Source organism: Pyxicephalus adspersus, chromosome 9 (assembly GCF_032062135.1).
Source record: "Pyxicephalus adspersus chromosome 9, UCB_Pads_2.0, whole genome shotgun sequence".
NCBI classification, from domain to species: domain Eukaryota; kingdom Metazoa; phylum Chordata; class Amphibia; order Anura; family Pyxicephalidae; genus Pyxicephalus; species Pyxicephalus adspersus.
Genome location: NC_092866.1, coordinates 4,477,043 through 4,493,070, shown reverse-complemented (window position 1 = coordinate 4,493,070; position 16,028 = coordinate 4,477,043). Strand labels below are relative to the sequence as shown.

The 16,028-nt window shown below is 41.5% G+C and overlaps 1 protein-coding gene and 1 non-coding gene across 2 annotated transcripts in view; one reads left to right on the top strand and one right to left on the bottom strand.

Annotated features, from left to right (window-relative positions):
* VPS35 (VPS35 retromer complex component) overlaps positions 1–16,028 on the bottom strand; it is a 62,082-nt gene that overhangs the window by 33,372 nt on the left and 12,682 nt on the right. The window contains exons 3-10 of the mRNA XM_072422283.1: positions 11,765–11,861; positions 10,079–10,202; positions 9,411–9,593; positions 7,636–7,849; positions 6,755–6,838; positions 5,669–5,778; positions 5,480–5,576; positions 3,346–3,494 (exon numbers count right to left, since the gene is read on the bottom strand). Coding sequence (XP_072278384.1) covers positions 3,346–3,494; positions 5,480–5,576; positions 5,669–5,778; positions 6,755–6,838; positions 7,636–7,849; positions 9,411–9,593; positions 10,079–10,202; positions 11,765–11,861 — 1,058 coding nt within the window. The remainder of the gene's footprint in view (positions 1–3,345; positions 3,495–5,479; positions 5,577–5,668; positions 5,779–6,754; positions 6,839–7,635; positions 7,850–9,410; positions 9,594–10,078; positions 10,203–11,764; positions 11,862–16,028) is intronic.
* On the top strand, positions 15,722–15,824 carry LOC140338747 (U6 spliceosomal RNA). Its single transcript, XR_011922312.1, has one exon. It is a non-coding gene; the product is annotated as a U6 spliceosomal RNA (small nuclear RNA).

Genomic DNA, 16,028 nt, shown 5'->3' with positions numbered 1-16,028 from the left:
TGTTTTGTATGTGTATTGGATTGTTTATTGGTTATTTAATATTCAAATCAATACACTTTACCTATTGTATGAAATTTTAAGAGCCTCAAACCTCTTTCTTTTCTACACTCATTCACATTTGATTTTTTCTAGAGGTGGCTCACATTAATACCCGTATTATACAGTAAGGAGAAGGAATACATACCTCATATCATTTCTTCCCACCCAGCTTAAAAAAAAAAATTTGAACAGTGAAGTGTAATAGCTCGACTTTGCAAGGCATCTTAATTTGGATTTTTTTTTTACCCTGACAGGGTACTGTTGATTGTCACTTACAACACACAGTAATTACCTTCCTGACCTATAAAACTGGCTATGAACCAGAATAGTCACTCAGAATTTGCAGACGCCTTAACCGTACTACTGGAATGATAACAAGCCTTAAGCAAAACGTAAAGTGAATCATTTAGGTGAATGAAGAAATATGACATTTATTGCCCATAGGCCAATATCTCCGCAATTCCTGTGGGTCCAGTGTGTGAAACTCAAGTGTGGATTACAAATACAAATAAAGGGTGCGAGAAAAGTCTCATCTGCACATCTCGGCATGATAAAGTGTCCTTGCAGCCTAACTGAATAACAGCCACTACATGAGCAAATGACTAAGAGCAGGAGGAAATCATCCATCGTGCCGAAGGGCTCTTAAAAAGCTATCATGTAATTATAGTGGAATGTGCAATGGCACGGTTTAAGGAGACAATTTACAAAGCTAGAAGTATCGCTTGTCAGCTACCTGTATATCAAGGGATAACGGTTACAATTATAAAGGAAGAAATCTGCTCTTTGCACCTGATGTGGGCAGCCTTGGGGATATTGCAACCATGAGACATCCTTTATTTGTGGCATTGCCAACCAGCAGGCATGGCACAGCCTCCTGATAGCGGAAACATCGTAAAGGATTTGGGGAACCTGGGAAGATTTACAGGGTAGCCAGATGAGAGTACTGGCCAGATGTAATGGCTGCATTTGCAACAGACCACCCCAAGTAGCATCTAAATATAACCCTAAGCCTCCATATCTGAAGAAACAGCAATAAAATTTTATAAAAGGGCGAACAAAGACAGGCTGGCAAAGGGCTGGATGGTGCTGACTGTCTACAAGCCACAAGTCATGGTGAATAAAAGGAAAGGGGGAATGAGTCCGGCTCGGTCTGCCTTGCTGCAGCTTCCAATGTGCACTATAAGAAGCCACTAAGCAGTGTCCTCCCCAGCCCCTTTTAGCTGGGTGTACCACCCGGTACTTTTCAGTAACCACCCGGCTGTTTTTGGATGCTTACTGAAGAGTTGGGTTACAATACAGGGGCTGCCACCCGCCTAAAATTTCCTACCAACTAGCTAAAAAAAAATTTTGGGCTCAACACTGCCTTATGTGTGCAGTAAAATGTCTAATATATTTTAATATAATGTACAGAGGAGGAGCCTGGACCATTGTACACTAAAGGGAAGGCTGGAGTTTTGCTTAAAATTTGAAATATTCTCATGGCTTCACTGACAAGTACTTAAAATTAATATGATTAAAATCTATTTTTACACCCTAGCTATGCAAACTTAGTTCAAGGGCAGGCGGCTTTAGGTTTTAAGGAAAAATAAATAAACATAACGACCTTGCAGAGATTTCTTGGAAGATTTGATCAGCCGGTAACAAGGGACAACAGCCTGTTAAAAAATTGGTTTCCAAAGCAACTTGTTGTATTATCATCTCACATCATTAAAGTAGAATTATAGAGAAAGTTGCATAGAAATTCATCTGTTGTAAGCAAACAAAAACAAAAGAAGACTTGCTGAGCTTTACTGAACGTGATCTTTTGTTCACCGATTTGTGGAATTATGGTGGACGGACGGGTATTCAACTGGGTATTGCAAATATAAATATATGGAGATGAAAGAGAAAGCAGTAACCTGAAAATAATAGCAACAGTTCTGTTCTTTATAGCAATGGAAGATCAGTAAAAGGTTTGGTTTATAAACCGGAGGTGTATTTTTGTAACCCTTTAGGATCAGCAATCAGCAGTATGTACCTTCCAATCATAGTTACATAGTAAGTCAGGTTGAAAAAAGAAATCTATCAAGTTCATTCAGGTATAAACATATCCCAGATATAAAACACTATGGATATAGTTGGTTCAGAAGAAGGAAAAACAAAACCCCTGGTACAATTTGCTCCATCAGGGGAAAATAATTCCTTCCTGATTCCATGAGACAATCAGATGTTCCCTGGATCAACAGTCTCTGTTATATTTACTTTAAAACTTTAATCCCCAGTTATATTCTGTGCTTCTAGAAATTATCCAGCTTTTTCCTAACGCAATCTATAGTAGCTGCTGAAACTACTTTCTGAGGGAGCCGATTCCACATTTCCACAGATCTTAGTGAAGAATCCCTTCCAGAGATTAAACTTATTTTCTCAAGACGAAAAGAACGCCCCCTTTTGCTTTGTAGTGACATTAAAGTGAATATTTAGGAAGAGAGTTCTCTACACCATTTATATATTTATACAGGGGGATCATATCCCCCTTTAAACATCTCTTCTCAGGGGGGAAAAAAAAATACAGTTGAGCTAATCTCTCCCCATAGCAGAGTTCACTCCCTCCAAAGATATGCTCAATATCTAGTACTTCCATGTATGAGCTGCACCATACAGCAATGTCAAATTCTTGACTATAGGCTTTCACCCCTAGCAATCAAAACAAGGGGCAAGTAAACTATACCGTGGCGGTAAAGACAGAAGGGGAGGGTCATCCCCACTTTTTTAAACAAAAAAAAAAAAGAAGATAATTTTTACTTTACACAAAAGGATTGTCTACCCTTTTATATAAAGTAAAGATTTTTGTGATAGGTCCGCTTTAAGGAAAAAAAATGGGTGCCACAGCGCCAACTCACAGTTGTGATTATGCAGTTAAGGGGCGACTCATCTTTTTGTTCGGTCTGTAATTCTCTTGAGTAAGCAATTTCAGTACAGGAGGAAAACACAGACAACTGTACAAGACTAAAGGGAAGGCTGGAGGGCAGATTTAACCTTTCCCTACTCTGTTCAAACCTACAAAAAATGTTTGCATCGTGATACACTAACAAAAAAAATTGGTTGAGTTTTTCAATATACACAACTTTTTCTTTAAAGGGTTGGAGAGTTGGATTCCTAAAGTTAAAACTGTAATGACAATGAGAATGGATGAATAAATAGTCAATTGTTCCATGCAAAGCTTCAAGGCTGTACACGACTGACAATGCCGGCGACAAAAGTATTATCCTCCTTCTGTAACGTCCTTCAGTAGTTTTTCATCTACTGGGTTTATTTATGTCTACTTACTGTTCAAGGTTCAGCTTGTTAAAGATTTCCACAGTGGTCTCCAACACTTTATCCACATAATCTACCCGGTCGGGGTAACACTTCATAGCCAGATTAATTAGAGATACTTGCAAGGACACCACATCTTCGGAGGGCATGTCCTGCCGGGACTGGGTAGAGAAAACAATAAGGGTTAGAAAAATTTAGTGGAGATATAAAGCCTTTTACTGAACACAAGTTCCCAGGTTTCTCTGCTTACTATAGTTTTTAGGTCCATATCACACCTGTAATTCTTCATTGGCAAGTGAGACAGGGGGTCTACAGAGCCATCACTCGCTGAATCAAATTCAAAGGAGTGGAAAGACAGAGGGGGTTCCTTTTTGTGGCCAAAAAAAATAGAGCTTTATATAGAAGAAAATGGTTACATACAATATAGGGTACAATTACATGCGTAGTATACAATGTGTGTACAAAACAAGAAAAAGTGATAAAACAAATTTAGGCAGTATGTGTTGGTATTTGAACATAGAAAAGTAGGTGGTAGTAATCGTTCAAATTCCCGATTGTGTACTATTTTGTCAAACTAGACATAAATTTCCTATTTTAGCTGGAGTGCTAGTAAATAGAAATCGAGAGAGGTGCCTCTAATCCCAAGGCGTTTGGTCTCTTGGGCTTCCTCAGCCCAGTAGTACATTCACAACCAGGATTTTGAAGGGTTACTACCACCTATTTTTCTATGTTCAAATACCAACACATACTGCCTAAATTTGTTTTATCACTTTTTCTTTTTTTGTACACACATTGTATACTACGCATGTAATTGTACCCTATATTGTATGTAACCATTTTCTTCTATATAAAGCTCTATATCTACCTCTAAGCCAAGGTAAAAAAAAATCCTTATAAATTATGATTCAATTTGCTTCAACATGGGAAAAAATTCCTTGCTGATTTCATGAGGCAATCGGATGTTCCCTGGATCAACTGTCTCCACTGTCCTTATTTTAAAACTTTAACCTCCCTGGCTCGGGGGGGAATTGAAAAGGGGATTGTAAAGCTTACCTGGTGTCCTCCAGCAATGCCCTCCTAGCATCTGCGTCCCTGACATGTGAACATCAGAAACTCAAGGCCATGGGGCGCAGATGCTGGGCGGGAATGGGACATGTGAGAGTGCGGCTGGGGCAGGACCTGCTGGCGAATTTAAAACATTAAGTATTTTTAAATGTCAAATGTATCACTTTGACATTTAAAAATACTGATATAATCAGAGCACCAGGGAGGTTAATACCCAGTTATATTCTGTGCTTCTAAAAATCATCCAGCTTTTTCTTAAAGCAATCTATAGAATTTGATGCAACTTCTTCCTGAGGGAGCCGATTCCACATTTTCACAGACCTTACAGTGAAGAACCCCTTCCTTATCCAGAGATTAAACTTCTTTTCCTCCAGACACAAAGAGCGCCCCCTTGTGCTTTGTAATGATCTTAAAGTGAAAAGTTGGAAAGAGAGTATATATATTTATACAGGGTGATCATATCCCCCCTTATACGTCTCTTCTCAAGGGAGAATAGATTCAGTTCAGCTAATCTCTCCTCACAGCAGAGCTCCTTTATTCCTTTTAATGGTTTAGTTTTCAGACATATCTAAATGTCTATTTAATCATCTAAAGTCACATAAGAATCCTTTTTTGGATGTCCACATCACTGCCTGTAGGACACTGTCTTATGGAGGACCAGTGCCAGGTTCCTCTTAGGTTTCAGAAAATGATTGGGAAGCTCTTATGGGACTGTCAGACACCCAGTGCAAGTGATGGAACCCAAAGAAGGATTAGGCAAATAGATCTTTCTTCACAAGATAATTTAAAAAAAAATATATATATATATATATATATATATATATATATATATATATATATATAATGTTTGCTGCAGGTCCCAGCATGGAAGGTGAAGAGCCAATCCAGCTGCAATCTAACTATGAATGGCCACCTTAGGTATGGAAGTACAATACCATTCGCAACGTTGAACAGTTATACAGTACACACTACCAGTTAAATATTTTGAGTCCTGAAATGTTTACACATATTATTCAAGTTTCCATATTTACTTTGAGCTGTTTTTTGAAAAATCATGTCCCTTCTACTCTCAATTCCTCACCTGTATGACTGTGGCCACCTGCTGTGAGAAGATATCAAAGAGCTTTATATCAGCAGGGATGCCGGGTCCATCTTCTCTGTGTGCAAACAGTGCTAGCCTGGGGTGAGGGAGAGATAACACAAATCTCAACGTGTGTCACAGGTACTCCAAGGTCTATAATTGTACAGTAACCTCAGAATCTGCAGTTACCTGTCAATTAAAGCAATGATGATGTTCTTCACATTCACATTTTGGTGGAGTTCGGCACAGGCGCGGAGAAAGGGATTCAGTGTTTGGAGGTGAAATTCATCAGGGAAGACCTGAAAAAAAAAATGAAAGATTAAAGTAGGCAAGGGTTCCAGTCAAAGGCAGGTTTTTATTTTTATAATGAGGTGTGGGTGTTTTTTTTTTTTTTTTTTTTTTGTAAATAGCCCAGAAAGTACAGGGGCCCTTTTTGGGCCCCTCAAGCACATGATTTAGAAATTTTAGGAAACACAACATCACACTATTTGTAGTATAAAAACCATCCAGGCTTTCCAAAAACAATCCAGCCCCTCTTCCCTTTAGTCTTGCACATTTGTACAGGCTCATGTCCTGTTCTGAAGCAGCTTTCACTAAGTTCACTGCATACTATAAGCCTCTCAGAAATTTCATTATAAACTTCAGCCATTTTCCTGTCTGGAGGACATTATCTAGCCCTCCTCCACTTTTCAGCCCGACTATGTAGCCTATAGCTATGTACAGCATCCTGCTGGACTCACCAACAAGCCATGAGTTGCCTGGTTTGCATAGAAAAATAAAGATAGCAAACCAGGCATAGACATAGACAAAGTATGTAATAAAGAAAAGAATTAAAAAAAAATGTTAACATGTAAATGAGGCGGCAGAGAAGAACTAGGGAAGGCAAAATATAATTAAAATAAACTTTAGTTTTAATTTTGTATTGGCTGAAATGTAACCGCCTCATATTTTGCCTTTACTGGTTCCTCCTTTCTTCCCCTCAACACTCTTACTAAATAAAACTTTTCAGTTTTCATTACATACCTTATGTTGACCCAGAGATGACATAACATCTGTGCAAGACTGAATTGAAGGCTGCAGGTCAATTTTAATACCCTACCCAAAACATGTTTTGTCACAGTTATGTGCCCATATGGGGAACTTCCCAGTATGTCAGGACATAAGACAAAATTTTCTATGGACAGAAACAGAACCTACCAGAAAAAAAAACTAAAACTTAAGCATTGTGCAGCATTGAAGTGTATGTAATAAATTAGTGCTAAGAGTCCCACTTACCTGTATGATACACTCCATGAGGTATTCTTGAGCCAGTGCATCTCTGCAATTCACCACTTGTTCTAGTATCCCAGGCAAAACAATCTGGAAGAGACACAAAAGAACAAAATCTAAGAATTCTGAGAAAAGCTACACTGTTATTCTGGAACTAGGACACAGGCCATGGAAGTACTACGTCTCCTAGGGAATCAACGGTGCTTCTTAGATACAATGCAGTGGGTAGGAGATTACACACTAGGATATCAAGTGTGTTAATGGCGGGATAACAAGATGAAAATAAAGAAGGAAAAAGCATGAGAAAAGTAAAGTAAACCAATGAAGATACTACATCTAAGGGCCTCCTGGTGTACATACGCCGTATATCCCGGAGGGCTCTCGGTCCTCCTTCTGCGCATGGCTATCAGGTACGCGCAGAAGAGACATTTATTCCACTAAAGGGCAATAGATGCTGATCTCACGCATGTGCAGTGAGATCGTCTCTCTTTTTGCTCCTTTACAGCTGCCTACGTCACCCGATCTTGAACATGCGCAGTGCGAGAACAGGTGACAAGCCAAAAAGACAAGAAAAAGACGGAAGAGAAAACTGAAGATGGCTTCCTCCGTGCCGGGACAAAGAAGAATTCTAGGATGACGCAGGACCGTATCGAGGGAAGGTCCAGTACCATCAAGGGATTTGCGGGATTAATGGTAAACGTAATTTTTTTTATTTTTAGCTTAGTTCCCCTTTAAATCTTTGTTCGTGTTTAAATATTAAAGTTAATTTATTGTAACAATATAAACTTCACAACAAGATGTATCACACAGTTTCTTTAAAAAAACTATTATTAATCTACAAAGGAAAACAAACTATCAAACAAGTCGGCAGTGCCAGACAGACTCACTTGCTTGTATCGTTCGACGTTTACTCCCTCTAGCTGACTGAGCCGGACCAAATTGGTTCCCACTAAGATCCGTAGTTCTTGGCGCTCACGCTCTCTCTTTTCTTTGTCCCGGCTGTGGCCTTGGTGCTGCATCCGGACCCAGAGCTTGTTCATCTCGGCAAAATTCAGGAGGACGAAATCCATGGAATCACTGATGTCTCCTGTGACTTCCTCGCTGTAAAACACAAACATGTTACTGTCCGAACTACAGAACTGGAGATCATTACTATCAGAACCGTTCTCCTAAAATAGGCAGAATCACTGTCCAGAAAGCTTTACTAACCTCCTGCTTTTTGCTATTAAAGGGGTAAACTGGGCTTTAAAGGGCCAGCCAAATACTGAAATAAGTATCTGCTGTCAAATGGAAGGGGCTGTATTCAAACTTCTCTGTGTACTGATGTGTGAGGACAAATAAGGATGTCTCATTTAGGAGCAGACTCTGTCTGTAATATAAAATTAACACTTAATTGTCCCATCACCAACCTTTGCTTCTTCTGCTGCCAAACAATCTTTAAATGTGATCAATACATATTGCTATGGTTTCATCTGCTGGTTCCTGCGGTGTTCAGTAATGACAGGTACCAGCGAAGGAACCTACAGTGCACATCCAGGAAACCAGACATACAACACTGCTTAAAGTGCTGATTGCAGAAGATTCAACAGACAGGTATAGCTTTGTATGGAAATAGGGACATAAAGGGTCATTTTAAAACCTTGTAAATAAATATAAATATATATATATATATATATATATTTTATGTAAAACAGTTTTAAAATAATTAAAACTCAACTGCAGCCCCACACTTTTTTATGTATTATTATTATTATTATTATTAAACATAATAAACAGGATTTTTATGGTGCCAACAAATTACGCAGCACTGTACACATTACATAGGGGTTGCAAATGACCAACAGATACAGACAGTGACACAGGAGGAGAGGACCCTGGCCCAAAAAAGCTTACATTCTAATAGGAGGGGGATATAGAATGATGGGAAGTAGTGAGGGGTTAAGAGGCGGAAGACAGGTAGGTGAGGTTGAAGCGTTAGGTTTTGAGTGCTCTTTTAAGTATGCGGAAAGTGAGAGCAAGCCGAATATGACGGGGAGGACCATTCCAGAGAGTTGGGGCAGCTCTAGAAAAGTCTGGAGCCGTGCGTGCGGGGAGGTTATGAGTGAGGAAATCATTAGTAGCTCATTGAAGGAGAGAAGCAAGTGGCTAGGGGTATTTTTCTATCAGATCAGAAAGATCGGTGGGGCAATAACTGTGGAGCTTTTTTAAAGTTCTGTTGCCTGCACGATAGGATTTGTGAATGATTTTTGCTTAGAAATTCTCTAAACATATTTCTGCTTTGCCCCTTCAGTGCTTTATGCTTGAAAAGAGACGTTTTCAGAGGGGGGGGGGAATGTTTGGCATTCTCGTGTATATTTTTCAGAGCATTTTTGCTACCTACTGAAATACACAATTAAATTCACACATCCCTGCAGTGGGATCAACTTTGGTCCCTGTTGGATGTCACAGTTATAATAGGACAATCTGCACAACTGCTGGAACAGGAAAAAGGAAGCAAAACTAGTACAATGGAGGATTTCAGTGCAATGTCTGTCTTTTTTACCATCTATTTGTGTGTCATCAGTTGGGCATTGAATTTTTCCTACAAAGCTCTGAACAAAGAAAACACCACATGACCACGCCAACAACAAAGACGATACAACCAAAAGACACATCTTCTTACTTTGGCTCTTCTCCCTCATCCGGAAGGATGTTGCGAGTGCACTGTAGGAGATAATTGCGAAGGAAGAGTCCCCTCAGCGGATGCTGTACTCCGCGGCACATTTCCACCATGTCTTTCAGGATGTCTTTCCTCGACTGGGAAAAAGATTTCACATAGACAACACCGACGGTGATAAGCAGATACCTGACAGATAAAGCACAGTCATGGTAAATAAATTAAATATCAGATAAGGGTCACACTTTCCCTACTTACAACAATTAAATAAAAAAAATTAAAAATTATTATCTGTTCCAGTGCAAAGGACCAGTGACTGGTACTGCCTGTAGTTGTTCATTTCTTGATTCCAGACTTGCTATGAATATTCTGTACTGTCTTTCTGCAAGGGAAGCCACTACAGCTGCACCGTCCACCCCACAAAAACTAAAACGTTGAATCTTGAACTATGCAGGGACCATCAGATGGAAGTTCAATCACCCAAAGCTCTAGGAACCCCTAACAACCAAGGAAAGGAACCCTGGCTGAAAATGGCTGCTCCAAACTGAACCAAGGAAAAAGAAAGGTCACATGTATGCTCTTCCCATCCGCCAAATCAATAATACCAGCTCCAATACTAAGATGCTTAGTGGGTACAAAAAAGAAAACAAAAACAAGATATAAGCCATACTTACAGCCTGGGGATGATATTCCCAGCATACTGGACCAGCTCATAGAGATCAGCTACTTTCCTTCCTTTTGCAAACTCATCCGTCAGGTAAACTTCAAGATAATGCAGCTCGTCAGAGATCGCCATGTCTGTTTCAGGTCAAGTTAAGGATAACTGAGGCTCACAACGTCAAAACTGAACATTTTGAAATAAAAAAAATGCAGTCCAGGGCAAAGACGATTTCTAGTTAGAGTTCAGAGTTTATTACACAGTATATATAAAGCTCCGACATTACGCAGTCCATTGTCATGTCATGTTTTTGGAATGCGGGGGGAAACCAATTATCCTAACTGCAGGTTTTTGAAATATGGGAGGAAACCGGAGTACCCAGAGGAAACCCACACAAACACAGGGAGAACCTGCGAACTCCATGCAGATAGTGTCGTGGCTAAGATTCGAACCTGGGATCTGCAGCTGCAAAAGCCACTGAACCACTGTGCTGCCCACAGCATGGGGCAAACCTTGGCCTTTGGTGCTGGATGACATCTCCCTTGGGAGGCCTGTAGTTATTAAAATTATGGAGCACAGATGGAATATTATACAGTAGGAAACAATTGATGTAATAAACCCTTCTTTTTTGGTGAAATCATTTTAAGATGCTGCACATGACAATTCCAATGTTCATGAGTAAACATTGCATGGATTAATAAAAACTTTCTATCTAGCTAATAACTACCACAGACCAAGTTGATTGATTCATTTCTTGAACTTGATAACTGGAAGCCACAACGGTCACCATGTACTTACAGTAAAACTGCCCAGGCAGCAATCAGCGTGACAGGTTTGAGCTACAGTACATCAAAAACAATTACCGACATAACGGCAGCCCACAAATGTTCCGCTGACTGCAAAGGAGGAGACGGCTCAAACACATCAACTTCAAGAGCAGCTAGGCTGTGGTAGTATCAGGGAAGCCTGCGCAAGGTTAGGGGATGCAGATGCCGGCCGGGTATGCAACGTGTGTGCGGACGGTGTGCTTGCGTCGAGAAGGGGGGAGGTATCGGCAGGAAATTTTAAATTAGAAGTATTTTTACAAATGTACCGATTTCACATGTAAAAATACTCAAATAATCATACCGCCAGGGAAGTTAATGCTGCTGATCTCCAGAAACGAGAGGGGAGAGAGAGAGAGAGAGAGGGGGGAGAGAGAGAGAGGAGAGAGAGAGGGGAGAGACTCTGTGTGACCCAACACATTGCCATGGAGAAATATATGATAGAGGGATAGAGAGAATTGTACAACTGGATGTTGGGTCTGTTCCAGATGAACATGTTTTTTTCCAGCCCAACTACCTATTTTGACTAAGGCTTTCAGGATCCCTTCCAACGACAAATGACTGAGATGTTCTGCTCTATGGAGAAAGGAGCGGAAAGAACGAAGGCACCCCGCTGCATTCTCTCCCCTTCACCTTCATTATGATTGTTCCTTGTCTGTTGATCCGCCAGGACGGTGGTTTGGACAACAAGCGTTGTACACATGCCTGATTTCCATCCGATATTAGCCCTGAGTCGATTATCAGATGAGAACCATCTGATGCATGTTCGTAGCCTTAATGATCAGAGAATAGATTCTTCTGACTGATCGATCCCTGGCATATATTGCAATATATGTACTACCCTGCATGACACAACACATTGCCACAGAGAAGGATACAAAGCTCGTAGTAACTCTTTGGAGACAACATGGAAGTCCGGAGCTCTCCCAGCATGTTTGAGGCATGTTTCAGAGCATCCATTAGTTTGTTCTTGTCCTGAAAAATAAAAAATATATCAATACAATGGTTATGTTACAAAATGCGTAGGCCTGGCCTACATGAAAAAATGCATGACTAGTACATGGTTGTACAACTCGGAGCCCTTCGCGAAGGTCATTTCAGGACTCCATACATTTATTTATATCATACAGTTCCCATAGAGTTCCCATGGAAACTGAACAGCGGCCTTTATTGTGCATGTAACATACTAAAAAAAATTGCATCAAGTCTAAATCTAAAAGTTAAAAATAAGTATACCAACAACATGACAGACTGTTGTACATCAAAAATCAAAGCAAAGACTTTAGCGCCTTACTTTCCCCAAATATTAATTATTGCAAGTCTGTCCCTATTTAAATTAAAAATGACATGCTTTTTTATACTATACATACCTTGTGGCCCAGTCACATGATGGCACAGGTCAGCATGCAACAACATGGTGCCATTCTCCGCAGACTTCTCCTCTGGGCCCTGGGGGTTTTCTTTGCCTTCAAATCCCTCCACAGTTCTTGTCCCACTTACCTTTCTGCACTGATAGAAAATTACTCCCCCAGCCGCTCTCTTCGCTCCTCCAAAAACCTACTAATGACTTCCTCACTCAACCTCATCACACACACGGCTCCAAGACTTTTCTAGAGCTGCTCCAAATCTCTGGAATGGTCTTCCTCGTCCTATTTGGCTTCTTCCTACTTTCTGCTCATTTAAACGAGCCCTCAAAACCCAACGCTTCACCCTCACCTACCCATCTTTTTCTGTCTCCTAAACCCTCACTACTTTCCACCATTCCATATCTCCCTCCTATTGTGTGATACTTCCCCCACCTCTTAGATTGTAAGCTCTTCGGGGCAGGGTCCTCTCCTCCTCCTGTGTCACTGTCTGTAAACGTCTGTCATTTGCAACCCCTATTTAATGTACAGCGCTGCTTTAATATATGTTGGTGCTACATAAATATAGCTTTTTATTAATAACAACAACAATAATAATAATAATAATAATAATAATAATAATAATAATAATAATTGCTGGAACTATACTATTTAAAGTAAAGAATTGTTTTAGCTACGCAGAGCAAGGGAAATTATCACTTTACTGCCCCTGGCCATGCAGGATATCATTTGATTTTTTTTTTTTGTTGACCTTTTGCTTTATTGTGCAAAAGGACTGAGTACACCCGGCCCTGTGTACTTCTCTACACTCTCTGTAATCTAGATCTACATTCGGTTTGACCATTTTTCCATCCCTTTGCAGTGTTGGCTGAACTAAGAAGTAGTACAGCCATTCCAATACATGCCAAAGATCTATCTATCTACCCAGAGGAAACAGGTATTTCCTTTACCAGGGGAGTGCAGCAATGACAGGTAAATGCTCCTTTATTGCAAATCTGTTTCTTAGCACGGAATATGCAGAGCACAGATTTGCTTATGTACACAATGCTGTACACAGAAAGCTACCAAAAACAGCTTCATAACAGCCCTAAAACAATATTGTAAATAGAAAATATTTATCTTTTCATGTCATTTTGTATTCTTCCTACCTCCATGCTGAGGTTTTTCAGCTGCCAGGCCAAAAATGTGAATGTACAAGTTGGTCAGAGGCTGCTGTGGTGCAAATGCTGTATCTGAATTCCAAAATTTCAGCACTTTGAATACAATGTCATTTTACATTATTTACTTGCTGGATAGAAAGCTTTTCTACTGTAATTCCTGACATAGCCACCCCAGGAAAGGCAGCCAAACTGCTGCAAAACTTGAAAGTCCTCTTAGGTTTTTGTACCAATCAGAAATATTTGACACACGAGTGTTAGGAGAATCTCCGCTCCAATGCAACAAATGTGATAAAGAAGGAGATGTTCCTGCACAATCGATGTCACCTGCAGCTATGCGGGAACTCCTGCTGAGTAGTCAGACCCCAGATCTGCCTGACAGTGTGAAGCCAAAGGAACTTCCTGACTTCTTCTAGGCCAGAGATTGCAAAGAGGAAGTGACGAAGAAGATGGCAGCACCCGGTGACAGAATGGGGACAGGAAAGTATAACAAGTTTAGTTTTAAAGGCCAAGCTTTATCAGAGCAGGAAAAATCAGCTCTCACAGCAATACTTCCCTTCTTTTCAACACAGTTTCCAACACAGACTCAGTGCTCCAAAGTCCGGAAATGCTGCACTCCCGGGTTAAATGACTCACAGTTTCACTTCATGCATGCTTGTGAGCCCAGGCCGTCATGCACACCCACCCAGGGGAGGAGTCATCATGCAGGCACACACATTCACACAGCCCCGGGGAGCTGTCTTGAGCGCACACACCCCTGGGGGAGGAGTCGTCGTGCGCACGCACACACACCCCTGGGGGAGATGTCATCGGGCACACACACCCCTGGGGGAGATGTCGTCGTGCGCGCGCACACACCCCCCTGGGGGAGATGTCGTCGTGCGCGCGCGCACACACACCCCTGGGGGGGAGATGTCGTCGTGCGCGCGCGCACACACACCCCTGGGGGAGATGTCGTCGTGCGTGCGCGCACACACACCCCTGGGGGAGATGTCGTCGTGCGTGCGCACACACACCCCTGGGGGAGGAGTCAGCATGCGCGCGCACACACACCCCCCTGGGGGAGGAGTCGTCATGCGTGCGCGCACACACCCCCCTGGGGGAGGAGTCGTCATGCGTGCGCACACACACCCGAGGGAGATGTCGTCGTGCGTGCGCGCACACACCCCTGGGGGAGAAGTCGTCGTGCGTGCGCACACACCCCTGGGGGAGATGTCATCGTGCGTGCGCACACACACTCCTGGGGGAGATGTCATCGTGCGTGCGCACACACACCCCTGGGGGAGGAGTCGTCATGCGCGCACACACACACACCCCTGGGGGAAAAGTCATCGTGCTGTCCTGTGCTCACAGTACACTATTGCAAAGAGCAAAATCAACATTATAACCTCAGCAATATTATGACACAGTATTTATATAGCGCCAACATATTACGCAGTGCTTTACAAAGTCCATAGTCATGTCCAATGGTCAAGTCCAATACTCTCTGCAGTACTGAAGACGAGAAAAGCAAATAAACCCAATGACCATGTTGCAGCAGTTCGGCTTTATTGAGAGGTTTGAAAAAAAAAAAAAAAAAAAAAAGATTGGTAAAGTGACAGGTAACGTGGAAATCCTCTAAAATTTGAAACACGCTTTACAAAAACCCCAAATGAACACTTCATTTGTCTGCTTTCGGCATATTTATGATAATTCAACAGTGACAAAAAAAATAAAGCACCATTAGGACGCGGGGCTTGGGCGGCAGTTGTTGGCAGAATCTAGTGGCAGCTAATTTTCAAGACTGCCAGCCGCCCGAACGGTGATTTACATTGATTAGGGGAGCAATTTTCGGCGCTGTCCCACGGGAAATTAAGCAGATGAGGATTGATACGACCGGAGCGACTCTCAATATGTTTTGTGGTTTCATTCATCAGGCTCCATTAAAACAAATAGCTGCTGTATTGTTTTACTCAGGAAAAGGCCCAGAGAATTTTAATTAAAAAGTATACCGCGATAAAAGTTTTTTTTTTTATTGTCTTTAAAAGGGAAACCGTACCTGAAATTTTAGCCCATGTTGAGCTATTATTTACTTTGTGTGGGTTAGTTGCACACTTTACATGCGTTTCTCCATATTCATTATTCTGGCACTTTTCAGCATCAGGGGTTTCCCCTCAGAACCAAAGTGCCCCATTGATGACCAATAATCTAGTGTTATCCCCGGCACCTTTTAGCTGGGTGCACCACCCGGCACTTTTCACCAACAACCTGGCTGTTTTCAGGTGGTTACAGAAAAGTTGGGCCACATACAACACAAAGACGATGTGTTGTATATGTACTTCAGCAGCACATTTACTAAAATTGAAATGACACAGAGAAGATTAGCATGGCCCCTGCACAAGGATGACACGCAAATTCGTGAAACATTACATATTTTTTCAAATCACTCCACAGTTCTTGTCCCACTTACCTTTCTGCACCGATAGAAAAATACTCCCCTAGCCGCTCTCTTCGCTCCTCCAATGACCTACTAATGAGTTCCTCATTTATAACCTCATCACACGCACGGCTCCAAAACTTTTCTAGAGCTGCCCCGAATCTCTGGAATGGTCTTCCTCGTCCTATTCAGCTTCCTCCTACTT